This window comes from Somniosus microcephalus, chromosome 12 (genome assembly GCF_052327205.1).
Source record: "Somniosus microcephalus isolate GS21.2 chromosome 12, FLI_Smic_1.0, whole genome shotgun sequence".
NCBI lineage: Eukaryota > Metazoa > Chordata > Chondrichthyes > Squaliformes > Somniosidae > Somniosus > Somniosus microcephalus.
Window position 1 is genome coordinate 75,501,295 of NC_140998.1, and position 13,063 is coordinate 75,514,357.

Consider the following 13,063-nt stretch of genomic DNA (forward strand, 5'->3'; position numbering starts at 1 on the left):
GGTACTGGGGAACCCCTCGCACCTTTCTGGTTAGCATAAAAGCTACTCATTTTTTACTGAGAAATTGTTTCTTTTATATTAGTATAAAGAGTAGCAATCAAAGATAGCAGTAGAAAAAAACACATTTCCCCTTCCCCAACATTATTACGATTTGCTTCCTTACTTCATTTAGCATGTCTGGTACACTGAACACATTTGAGGTGGAAGTATGTTCTGTCACAGGGTGACAAGTAGATATCGAGACAGATCGTCTATAGATGCATGGACAGACTTCCTGATAATTCCCAGCACATCCAGTTTTTGAAAGAAACCAAGGAGGTTGAAAGAAGTTATTCATCACATTAGGTAAAAACAGAAATGTCAGTCGGCAGCAAGACCAGATTAGTCACATTTCTACTATTAACAATGATGCAAACGAACTACCCAAAGGCCTTTGTAAATCAAGATGATTTCTCTCCATTTAATCTCCAAATTCATAGTTAAAGCACTTTGTATGCACTTATTCATACTACGGAGCAAGTAAAGCTTTTTCTCTCTCGTGCAAACAAGGTCAACAAGCAGCCATAAAATTCATCTAGCTACCCGAATACTATCAAGACAGAGTAGGAAACTCACTTAGCTGATGAGTTGAAGTTCCTTTTTACAAAGTTCAGAATGTCTGATTATTAAGGATCCCACTGTGATCAACATCACATCAGAATGTTACTTCTCCACCGCCCCCCTCCACGAAAAAACATTAACATGGTGTCCTGCAAATGCCAAATTTACACTGATCACTTACACTTTCAGAAAGACGGATTATTCCTACACCTATTTTGCAATTATCATATCAGATGTGGTGAAAATACAAGTTTCACTATGTACAATTATTTATTTGAGAACTAGACAGACACAAACTTTCCAATTTTCTCACCCCCTAAAATTGCCCCATCACATTTCACCAAAATTCTATTGCACGGCAGTAAAAAAAATTCTCCCAACAGGTGCCATCATATGAGCCACCCTGTCATATACCCCTAGAACTTATAAATTTAGCCCTCAAAATTGTGCCACAATTTTGAAAAAAGCACCAACTTATGGATCACATTCTCGCTCCAACTTTCCCACACACAGCTTGATGCACCCCATTGAGTCTCATGAACATCCCCAACTTCAGGTACGTCCTCCTGGAAACAGCTCAGCCATTTCTGCCAACCTGACTTCCAACTTTAGCAATGCATATTACGAAGTGCATGCATATAGAGTCCTCATTGCCTCCTCTCTTGGCTGGCTGCCTTTTGTACATGGCGGAGTAATTAATGTGCTAGCAACTCTTCTTTGCTCTGCCTAAGTTTTCAGCGGTGACTCAAGCAGAGTGAGCTAGTCTTTCTAGTCTCATCCCTCCAGTTTAGGAGTAGCAGCCGTCTTATAAGCAGTTCACCTATGAGAAGACTCAAGCAGACAAAGTCAAAATTATGTTTTAATGTGTTCAATAAGTAATCCGAGGAACTGCGCTCAATTTTTCAAGGGGTCAAATAAAATGTAATTTCTGCATGCCTCGAACACCACAGAAACAAGAGAAGCCTCCATATGCAGTTGATGAACAGTACGAGACTCTCTGCAAAAGATGCCAGTATTTTGTGGATTAGAAAAATGCATATATTGCAAATTATTGCAGAAGGAAAACTTGTCTGTATTTTTCTCCAAGAACTTGCATTTATATATAGTGCCTTTCACATCCTCAGGACATCCCAAAGCGTTTTACAGCCAATGGTGTAGTAACTGTTGTAACATAGGGAAACGTGGCAGCCGATTTCCACTCAGCAAGTTCTCACAAACAGTAATGAGATAATGACCAGATAATCGATTTTATCAGATTAATTTTTTCTTTAAAAACTATAAATAACCAATTTATACTATACTTAACAGTAAAGCTAAAATTAACCGCTAGGTAACGTTAATGGAGTTTGAATTTTAAGGCTCTGCACATACAAGTTGTCTTTAAAAATCTCTTTCTGGGCAATGCAATAGGAAATCAAATTGCACTGTGTCAAAAAATCCAACAAGGGGAAAAATATGGGGCATTCAATATCTAAGATAATATGGTACTCTGCCACCCTTACATTACACTATGTGTCATTGTACACAATCTAAAAATCAAGAATTCCCCTCCATATAGAACAGATTGTTAGTGAATTACATTTAGGACAAGACACATGCTAGAATACACTTCAAGGATACAACACTTAAACTGGCAAAATCAAACTACAAGATTCTGGTTCAAACTCCACTTGCACACATCGTCTTATGCTATGCTATCCTATTGGTTGGAAGAGGAGAGATTGGGACGATTGGGCTTGTACTCACTGGAGTTTAGAAGAACGAGAGGGGATCTCATTGAAACTTATAAAATTCTGGCAGGACTGGACAGACTAGATGCAGGGAGGATGTTCCCGATGGTCAGGGAATCCAGAACCAGGGGTCACAATCTAAGGATAAGGGGTAGGCCTTCTAGGACAGAAATGAGGAGGAATTTCTTCACCCAGAGTGGTGAACCTGTGGAATTCTCTACCACAGAAGGCAGTAGAGGCCAATTCATTCAATATATTCAAGAAGGAGTTAGATATATTTCTTAAGGCTAAAGGGATCAAGGGGTATGGGGAGAAAGCAGGGACCAGGTACTGAACTTGGATGATCAGCCATGATCGCACTGAATGGTGGAGCAGGCTAGAGGGGCCGAATGGCCTACTCCTGCTCCTATCTTCTATGTTTCTATGTCTTTGTAAAGTTTTTTTTTGCCAGCAGTGTCCATTATGGTGGATGATTGATGCCAGGCTCAAGTCTGAATCAGATGAATTGAACAGGAGCATTACTATGCCATATAATCTGCAATGATACTGTTATGTCACTGCATATTAATAAAAGAACATAGCATACCTCACATATATATTAGTCTCAGGGTTTAGATGGACATTCATTAATTACTGAGAAGCATGGGTACCATAACCTGTTGAGCCAGACTGTCCTATGCTACCCTATTGGTTGGAAGAGGAAGCATCCAAGATGTGAGGGTAAGGAATGAATATATTAAAAATACAATTAGCATAACTGTCCCTTTTTGGGGAATGGGTGCTGGAAATGAACTTTTCCTGCTTCCATTGATACCTCCCACTAACTGACCATGCAGCAACACGGCTAGCAGGTGTTGAGGAGTTGAGATATAGACCACCCTTCACTCCAGTATGCTCAAGGACATGATGCCAATTGGTCTGCAAAATAAAAAAAGCACATCGGGCAAACTATTGATTCAAGGATGCATCAGATGGTCTTCAATTCATTCTATTGTGAAAAATAAAGTTTCAGTATGGTTAATGCTAAAGACACCTACAGTGATCAGCAACCAGCATTCTTCGCATCAATGTTATTCAGATACTTAAAAATAAAATTAAATGAGACATGCCACTACAGGAATGACATTTAATAAATGCTACTTCTGCTTCATTATTTCTAATGAATGCTTACTTTACTGGAGCCCTGGCATAGACCTTCAGCCAATCTGGAATTTCTGCTGTGTGGTATGGGTTTGCAGGAACCAGCTGATTTCGATCAGTTTGTCGTGGTTGGTATGTGACAGGAGGAAGGAGGGGTGGAGGCTGGTCGTACCGGGGAACACTGTAAAAAGATTTTGAAGTTCCAATATTAACAATACATGTCCATGTGTCATTAGCTGAGCCTTATTTTATCCAAATATATTTCGAGTAGCAAGTAAAGCAAAAGGTACTTTTAATTACATTTCATAAGTAAAAGTTAAACTATGCGGATGGATGAGAATGGGTGCTGTTTGACATGAATTTGGTTTCATTAAAAAAAAGTGGCTCTTCAATTATCTACATGTGGACACAGGTGTAATCTCCTAGCCCACCAAGTTGCCAACCTAGGCTAAGTTGCTGTGGCAAAGGGCCTCTTATTGTGGGGATTGAGAGAAAGGGTGAAGTGTTCATACTCCCTTCAACATTTAGCTCAACAGCTGCTTAGGCACGAAAGGTGCTTGGCACAGAGACACATGACACCAACCATAGCCCAATATAAAAAAAAATTATGTGGCATCTTTGGTCAAGTTACAAGGCTGAGGACTGTTGGATTACAACGCCGGTTATGCATAACAATGCCTCTAATCAAATCACAGAAGCACTTGGGTGGCCTCAAAAGTGATTTCAGTAGAAAGGTTAGCAGGAAAGATGCATTACTTGGAAAATGCCCAACTATTTGTACCCTTTAGGGAAAGCTTATGCAAGATATGCAAGGAGAATACAAAATGGAAGATCAGGGGTCACTGTACCAGCATGAAAGAGCACATTAAAAAATTAATTAACATTTTTTCAAGTAAACTGATAGCAACCTTAACATCCAAAATAAATTTTAATACAGTGAAGTATAAAATATTCTCCATGTACAGAGGAGTTTTAACAAAATGGAATGTATAGTACGCCTGATAACATAACCAGTGATTAACTTCCTGTTGCTATGTCAACAAATTGTCCTAGAGAACAGTGCATTTCTCAAAAACAAAAACAGCAATACCATACCCTACAAAAACACAAGCTAAAATACAATACAGTGAAGTTACTAGAAAACAGAGGACTTTTGACATCAAATGAAAATTCCTGTGGGACATTCAATGCAGTGAACAGTCTGGTATTGGTGCGAGACCGGATCCCTAAAAATTTAACACCTTGAAATTATGCCGAGAGGGTAATGGGTATGAATGCTCATCACATTTCTTGGAATTTCCTGCTATTCCAGCAGAGGCGTTAACGCACTGCCTCTGCCAAAATAAAAGGAGAGGAATTTCAGACAACACATTCATATCTATCATCCCACAGCAGAATGAAGTTTTTAAAAACCTATACAGGACAAACATTATAAACCAAACACAACATTTATGTTGACACCATATGTTGCTTTTACAGCCACCTGATAATTGAGCAGTCAGCCTAATAATTGAGAGGAGAAGATGGTGGAATGGACAGTCAGCATCCTATCTGTACTTCACTGCAGAATACAGTGGCTAATATGAGTTACAATCGAACCTTAATTCAAATTATCTGATCGTTCACATTTTTAAGCATTAAATTTTCACTTTGCAGTGTTATTTATTTTGCTGACATTACTGAATAATTCCTATTTTTAAAGTGTAAAATGACAATGATCAAGCGTTGACTATATATAGCAACTTTAAAAATGATGCATCAGTTTTGGGTGCACCTACATACAGAATTGTTTACATAAATTTCTCAAATGTAACTTTTGGAGGGAAAAAATGATAAAACAGAACTCTTTACTGCACCTGGGAGCACAGGGATGCCTATACTGGGCTCGCTTGTTGATGTGATCCACATAATAAACACCAAATTCAGGTGATTCTACTCGCTCCCACCCAGGTGGCAATCCTTCTCTTTCAAGTGGATGGCTCCAATGAGTTGTGTTAGTATTGTGGTCTATATAGTATTTTCTTCCTCGAATAGTCCAGTCCGCTGTCCAACCAAGAGGAAGAGGTAATTCGTCAGTACCGTGATTTGTTAGGTTTCCCAAGGACGTTGAAGGAACTCTTCCAATGCCTAAACGTGCACAAAAAATACATTAAATATTCTTCTTTTGAAGCAAACAAAGCAGATCTGGATCCATTTCTAAAATAAAACTCAAGCCTGAAGTTTCTCCCACAGAAAATAATTATAGATTAACACCTGCAAGTGATCCAATGGAACCCTTTGCAAGCCAACATTACATTCAAATATTAAAATTCAAAATCTTACTCAAAATAAACTGACGTTTATATAAATATATAATATAATGCACAGAGATCAAAATGCCTGTGCCACCAATAGCTTAATCTGGAATTGTTATAATTTGTTACCGATTTTAGAAATGTACAAGTTAGCCATTGGTTTTCATAGCCTTATTCATCAATTGCAATCACGAGTCCAGAACATTTAGTCTCAGAACTGACCTTCAAACTTTATGGTTCAAAGTATTTATAGATGTACAGGTACACTATCCCTTATCCGAAAGCCTTGGGACCAGCTGAGTTTCGGTTTTCAGAATTTTTCGGATTTCAGAAGGTATTATTATAAGACTGGGAAATTTGTATTTAATATAAATTGTAAAAGTTCAGGCTACCTCTTGCGACTGTTCCGTGTCTCATTCCCCTTCCTGCTTCTCTGGAAAGCCGGATATCGGCTGACTCCTACTAAGCTGGCTCGCAAATCAGGTCGGGGGTCGGGTGGGGGGGCGGAGAAAAGAATATCGGACGGGCCGCGGTTCAGGTCGGGGGGGGGGGGTGGAGTCGGTGGTCGGGGGAGTGAAAAGAATATCGGACGGGCCGCGGTTCGGGTGAAAAGAATATTGGACGGGCCGTGGTTCGGTTCGGGTCGGGGGGGGGGGGGGGGGGGGGGGGGGGGGAGAAAAGAATATCGGACGGGCCACTGTATTGTTGGGTTCACTCTCCCGGTACCTCCTTCACACTGCCCGGCTCGGCCTGCAATCTCCTACCCAGGAGGGAACTCTGTGACCCTCTGCCCTGCTCAGCATAAGTCGTGCGCCACTCTGGTCATGTCGTGCGCACGACTTACGCTGAACAAAAAAACTTTCGGTTTTTAGAGGTTTTCGGAAGTTCGGATAAAGGATAGTCTACCTGTAATATAAATTTCATCGAGTGAAAAGAATATATTGCAAGTCATTAAATTCAGTCCACTTTTGTTTAGCATATATCCAAGTCACCTTTCTTTCATATTGGCCCACAATGCAGGACAGATAAATGGTGAACACTAAAACTAAACTCATACAATTTTATATACATGAACTTCATATGAAGTCATAGGACAGATTACCTTGTCCAAATCACAACACAAAAGTACAAAGCTCATAAATGTTTAACAAAAATGAGAGGATACAATGCAAATGTCTTAGAAAATTAAATGACCAGCTATTTAAATGGATGGGTCAGATATGAGCATGTACAAATAGGACTGAAATCCTAGGACATCAATACTGGCAACACAGTTACATTTTGCAGGTTTTTATGAAGCTTGCAACTACCGGATAGTCTCCAAGTGAATTTCTCAACTCTTGCCCCTGAAACTTCAAAAGAATTCAGAAATAGATTTGAAATAATCTTTCCAATTTCAACCCCCCCCCCCCAAACCTACATTCTTGTATTTTTGACGGTGAGCTTTTCCTATGCCTTTTCACTATCTTCGCTAGTTGTATATTTTTTTAATGTCTTTTCATTGCGTCACCAAAACTTTTTACACAACGAGTGGTGATGACCTGGAACTCGCTGCCGACAGAAGTGGTGGAAGCGGAGACACTCAATGTTTTCAAGGGGAGACTGGTAGGCACTTGAGGGAAATAAACTTGCAGGGCAACAGGGAGAGGGCAGTGGAATGGGACCGGGACTGACTGGATTGCTTTACAGTCACTTACACCAATATCCTCCTGTCGGATATAAAACAATCCCCACAGTCACTAGAGGGCCGGCACGGACTCGATGGGCCGAATGGCCTCCTTCTGTGCCGTATAACTCTATGACTATGACGAAGATCAATTATATCACCCAACAGTTCCCTGCTTTTCTATTAAGTAATCTGCAGGTCATTCATTCAACCCATTAACTTGTGTTTTGTATCTATTCCTTTGCCCTCCCCCGAATCCTACTAAAATACTTATCTTTCATTTTTCCGTTTTGATGAAACTTACACCCAAAATGTTACCTGCTGTGTATTTTCAAAATCTGCTGTTTCTACATATGGATTAGAATAGACATGAAAGAGCCAGCATCAGGAGTGTCAACTTCATAAATATTCCGGTTGCTGAAGTGAGGCCAACTAGGACTCAAGTACACTGGTTTCCTTTGTTAGGAACTTGTGAAAAATTCTGGGTATGACAGGATCCTCCTAGCTAGACTGACACCATCAAGTGAAAAAGCTCCACTGTCCTGGCACTGTTCAGGAAAATCTTGGCTGATATTTGTTCTGAAAGGTTGTCAAGAGGTCTATTTCTGGATACCTATACCTGAAGATTCAGGTCATCTACAGCATCCATTCATGCAGCGACCCTGGGTACACCGAGTCTCAAGTATTTCCTCTCCTCCCCTTTTCTTGGCAATTTGTTTTGCATTTTTTCCTAAAGGCCAACTCCTCCCTTCCTCTCGCCTCAGCCAATAACAACTAGCTTGCCATAGGCTAGGAACTGAACCGTGGGCCATCCCAGAGGCTCAGCTACTCATTGGATACATTTGTTGAGCCATCTGGAGATGCATCCTCAAGCAACCTGGTGTAAGCATTCTCTATTGTTAATGTGTCACATCGATGGTCACTAGCCTTTTTCATAACAAATGTAGAGCGGTGTTGCAATATTACTACCGTGAACTTTTCTTCAAAAAAGTTAAGGATCCAATACAAGCCACTCCTCCTTTTAGGAATGAAAATAGGAATAAAATCCTGCACGTTCTTGGCCTTATGAACTTTATATGCATAAGCGCAGAATAAACGATAGTGGAGTTATAAGCAGATCAACTCTGGTTGGTTTACCTGGCTCTATATAAACCAATTATACACACCTCCTTTGATGCAAGTACGAAACCTGCCCAAGTAGTTTGTGAGCAGGCACATAGTACGATAAGATACTATAAAAAGCCAACTGGCTTGAGGCACGGTTAACTTTTCTGGCATCACCCCCATTCGTTTCCTGAAGATATTTCTTCTCTACAGTCTTTATCGGCTGTTTTATTCAGACACTTGAAAAGCTCAGTCAGTTACACAGATACACAAGAACCTGCACCTATACCAAAGGTATCAACTGCAGATGACTGTAATTGTTTCAGGCTCTGTTGACAATATTGAAAGAGTTGGCACAAATAGTAAGGGCCTCATTCATCAGCCCCATTTTTTACATGAATGAAACACCGAAAGGAGTGTTGCTAATGGTGGGAGATGAGGAAACGAGAACAAGGTATACAGGAGGCTGGGATACGATCACATGTTTGCATACCTTCTGTGCGATTTCCCCCACCCCACAAAAACTTGTGTTTTTCTCTTTCATTCACCATTTCACAGGTGGCTCCACAGAGAATCCCAGATAGCAACACTTGTATCTGAACAAGATTTCCTTTTGATTGATATTATGGGTGCAGTAGCAAGCAAAATACATTTTTAAAAAGATGAGGGGCAAAAATACCAAACAGGTATTCATGGGATGTAGGCATTGCTTGCAAGGCCGGCATTTATTGCCCATCCCTAATTTCCCTTGAACCGCTGCAGTCTGTGTGGTGAGGCTACTCCTACAGTGCTGTTAGGGAGGGAGTTCCAAGATTTTGACCCAGCGACCCATGTAGGAAGAGTTTAAAAAAGACTATACTGTACACACTAGCTCTGTTCTTATCTAGACACTTCATTCTACCGGGTGGAATGAACTGTAGCATGGGATAAAAGACATCCTTTCTCTGGCTTATTTTCTACAGCAATATTTTCATGCTTTCATCCTCAAAAAAGGTGGATGCTCCAATTCTCAGACGTTTCAGATACTGGGGAACTAGGCACAAGACTGAAATAGTTCAGTTATTGGAGAAAGCATTTTTGTTAGCGTACAGCAACAAAAATAGCATTCGAGCAAGTTGATTTAAATGAACAGGAATCTGATGACCTTGTAGACCTGAGCGCCCCTCATGGCCACCTAGGATCCAAGGACACAAGCTTAAAAACCATTGCAACGGGTGTAGAAAATGCTCAATGGCTACACAAAATACATTCAGAGCAATACATTGGGATTTTGAGATGATGTGAATATCTTTTCCACCCCCATCACCAGCATTTTTATGTCTACTACCGAGTAAATGGATTTGCGATAGGATAAAGATTTATGGAATTCATTTGGATAGAGAGATTTATTTTTGATTATTAGTTTGAAACAGCATAGGAGTTTACTGTAAACTTTCATAAAGCAGACAGTCATTGATCATAGCTCTAATCAGGAGCCACCAACACAAGCAGAGAACAATTTGCTGCAGCAGATCAGCTGCCTGTCCCGGTTAGCTGCGTTTCAAGTCCAGCAGTGTTCTCCCTCCCAACTGTTGCCTCTGTTTTTGCAGGTCGCACAGAGGAATAGTCCCAACCACCTCAACAGAAAGAAATAAATACTTGCATTTATATAGCGCCTTTCACAAGCTCAGGATGCCCAATGAAGAACTTTTATTCTGAAGGGCAGGTACTGTTGTAATGCAGGCACCAGGTCCCAGAGCTGGTACTTCAGTGCAAGATACAAATACATCACAGCCAGGGGATTTAGACAGTTTGAGGGTAGTTCACTGCGTGATGCATTAAGCACACTCAAGCAGGAACAGGTGGAGATGGAGAAAGGGACAGGGTGGGGTGAGAAACAGGATGCTCCATGTGGGAGAGAGAGGTTATCTTCATCTGCAGCTGGGTGAGGCCAGCAATTGCAATCTCTGGGGCCCAGTCTCTGAAAGAATTGTTACTGAGCATGAAAGATTGTTGGAGGAGTCTTTGGGGGAATTGCCGTTCAGCTTCTGACACAGCCAATAGGGTAGACAAATAAAGCTCATTTACAAAAGTAATTCACAAACAGCACTGGATACACACCCATGGCAGAGTCCCCAGTACTGGGAACCAATGGACAGCATCTCCTGTTTGAACAAAGGCTTTTGTTGATCAAGTACAGGAAACTTTGAGATATCCGGCACCGACGGGACCGAGCTGTTGCCGTCCCATCAAAACTGCCAGACAAACCAGCGTTAATGTTAAAACATACGGAAGCTTTTGAGCTCCGTGTCTAGCAACAAGCCCTGTGCTTCTAAACAGTCGGCCGTAGTTTGCAAGCGTCTCTGTAGCTAAGCAACAGCTTTAGCTAGACCTTGCAGAGCCTGACTGGTGAAAAAGCAACGAAAAGAAAAAAAACTTACTGAACCGACTCCTGAATTTTGCCGGTGGCTCGAGCATTCCAGACAGTTAACCTCCGGATAAACCAAAGTTTCCTGTACTCAAGCTAATTATGCGAGTGTTGTGTTGCCACTGTACTCGTCTCAAAAGGTTATTTAACCTTTACAGCTCCAGAGAATTCTACTCTCCCACAATGACATTTAAAAAAAAAGCGTACTTCAACTTTTGCAATGGGATGCTGAAAATTCACCATTACAGTAACGTTATCTAAATGGCAAGAGTACCTTATATAGCCAGCTTAAAATAATATATCCACATTTTGGGATTGGTCTGCACCAAACTCTAAATCAGAGCTCGAAAGGATCATGGATACCCTCTTCCAATTGGTTCCCGGTAAATCCACCAAACCCAAGTCTCACACTTCCTGGTATTTTCCCACTGCAGTTCATACCTAAATCAGAGCTCTGCTGACATTTTCCAACCCACCCTCATCTATGGTACATGTCATACATTATAGCCGATTCTTTCCTGCTCTAGACTGGGGATACCGAGTCCAGTTACAGCACCTCCACCATTCAAGCTGAAACTGCCTAACTCAGCGTAGGGATTGAATTGGAAATCCTCCTGGTCTGTGTGGCTCAGTACCAAATCACATGGAGCCACCGCAGACCTACTTATTTTCAATAGTAAAAAAAACTCACAAGTTGAATTGATGCATTGCCCAATCCTTTGCTGATAAGTGCACAAAAACAGTGGTGGATAATGAAAAACTGAAGAAACGACAAAATAAAAAAATCATACTTTAATGTACCACTGAGAAAATACAAGTTTTCCTGCTGCAGTATTTGGAATCTGGAGCAGACCCTAGCCCTACATATTATAAACCATTTTTAAAAAGTTCAACTATAGGTATGATCAATGATTTAACTATTTTCAGCAAGGGAACAAAAACCATTGCTCATCCAAATCTGTTAAACATCCGTGAAAACTAAAATAGCTAGATACCTTTGAATCAGGCCAGGAGCTCCAATAGTACCTCCTGTGCTTTGTTTCATAAATCACAAAAAAGCCTTACAGGAAACTCTCGATTTACCGGCACCCAAACCACCGGAAATCTCGGTTAACTGGCAAAATTCAAGAGTAGGTTCAGTTAAGTTTCCTTCATATTAGTGGCCGTTTCTTGATTCTTGGCTGTGTGATCGGGGGTTCCTGCACTTGTTGCTAAGCAACAGGGACGCTTGGTCTGTGGCCGGGCTTCTTGCACCTGTTGCTAAGCAACAGGGAAGCCTGGATTTGTTGCTGTGTACAGAGCTCTCGTACCTTTTAACTGTAACTCTCTGTAATCCGGACTTTTTGATAAACCGGCACCACGCCGGTCCCAGATAAAAAAGAGTTTCCTGTATTTAGGTAGATGTTTTAAATTTCATAGCGTACTCTAATGCACAACTACATACATTTTTGCACTCATTTTTCTCCCCTCCTTGAAGATGTTGACTCTCGACTCCTGGTTGGGGTATGGTTCCATGGTCACCAGGTGCCCTCCAATACTTCCTAAATGATGATTATTCATGCGGGCCTCAGACTGTTGAGCCAATGGTATACATCAAAACTGAGCGCTCTTTACATCCGACACCCACACATTCAATTCTAAGATCCGATACCAATGAGAAGCTGAAACTTTGTCCTATTTTCTTCTCCCTCACCCAGGGATGCCAAGGTCAAATATACTTCCCTTACCACCCTCCGGCAAAGACCAACTAACTCAATAAAAAACAGGGATTAAACTTGAACTTCTTGGTCTGTATGATTTAGCTACTCACTGTCCAAATCTACTGAGTCATTGAGGGGAGGGGAAATTATGATTTTATATACACACATACATACATATAATAAACTGCAGACTTTTTCTATAGTTGAGAAGTCTTTATTGAGGGTCACCATGAGCATTACAGATTAAGAGACAGGGTTAAGCCAATATTTAGAGGCCAGATCTCCAAGGTTGCTGAAGTTAGGCTTGAAGTCCAGATTTCAAAACAGTAGTTATTCAAAGACATGAATTTTAAAAAACTACACCTTAGTGCTTCATTACATTTAGAAGAGAAGACACCAAGAGTTACATTTTCCATTTCTTT

General features: G+C 40.8%; 1 protein-coding gene across 3 annotated transcripts in view; it reads right to left on the minus strand.

Moving 5' to 3' along the window:
- Nucleotides 1–13,063, minus strand: part of sav1 (salvador family WW domain containing protein 1) — a 38,501-nt gene that overhangs the window by 1,699 nt on the left and 23,739 nt on the right. For 2 of the 3 annotated variants that reach the window (XM_086003156.1, XM_086003157.1), the window contains exons 3-4: nt 5,327–5,597; nt 3,502–3,651 (exon numbers count right to left, since the gene is read on the minus strand). In XM_086003156.1, the coding sequence (XP_085859282.1) occupies nt 3,502–3,651; nt 5,327–5,597 (421 nt within the window). Of the gene's footprint in view, nt 1–163; nt 275–3,501; nt 3,652–5,326; nt 5,598–13,063 lie in introns of all 3 variants that reach the window. The other variant, XR_015080236.1, reaches the window with a different exon arrangement.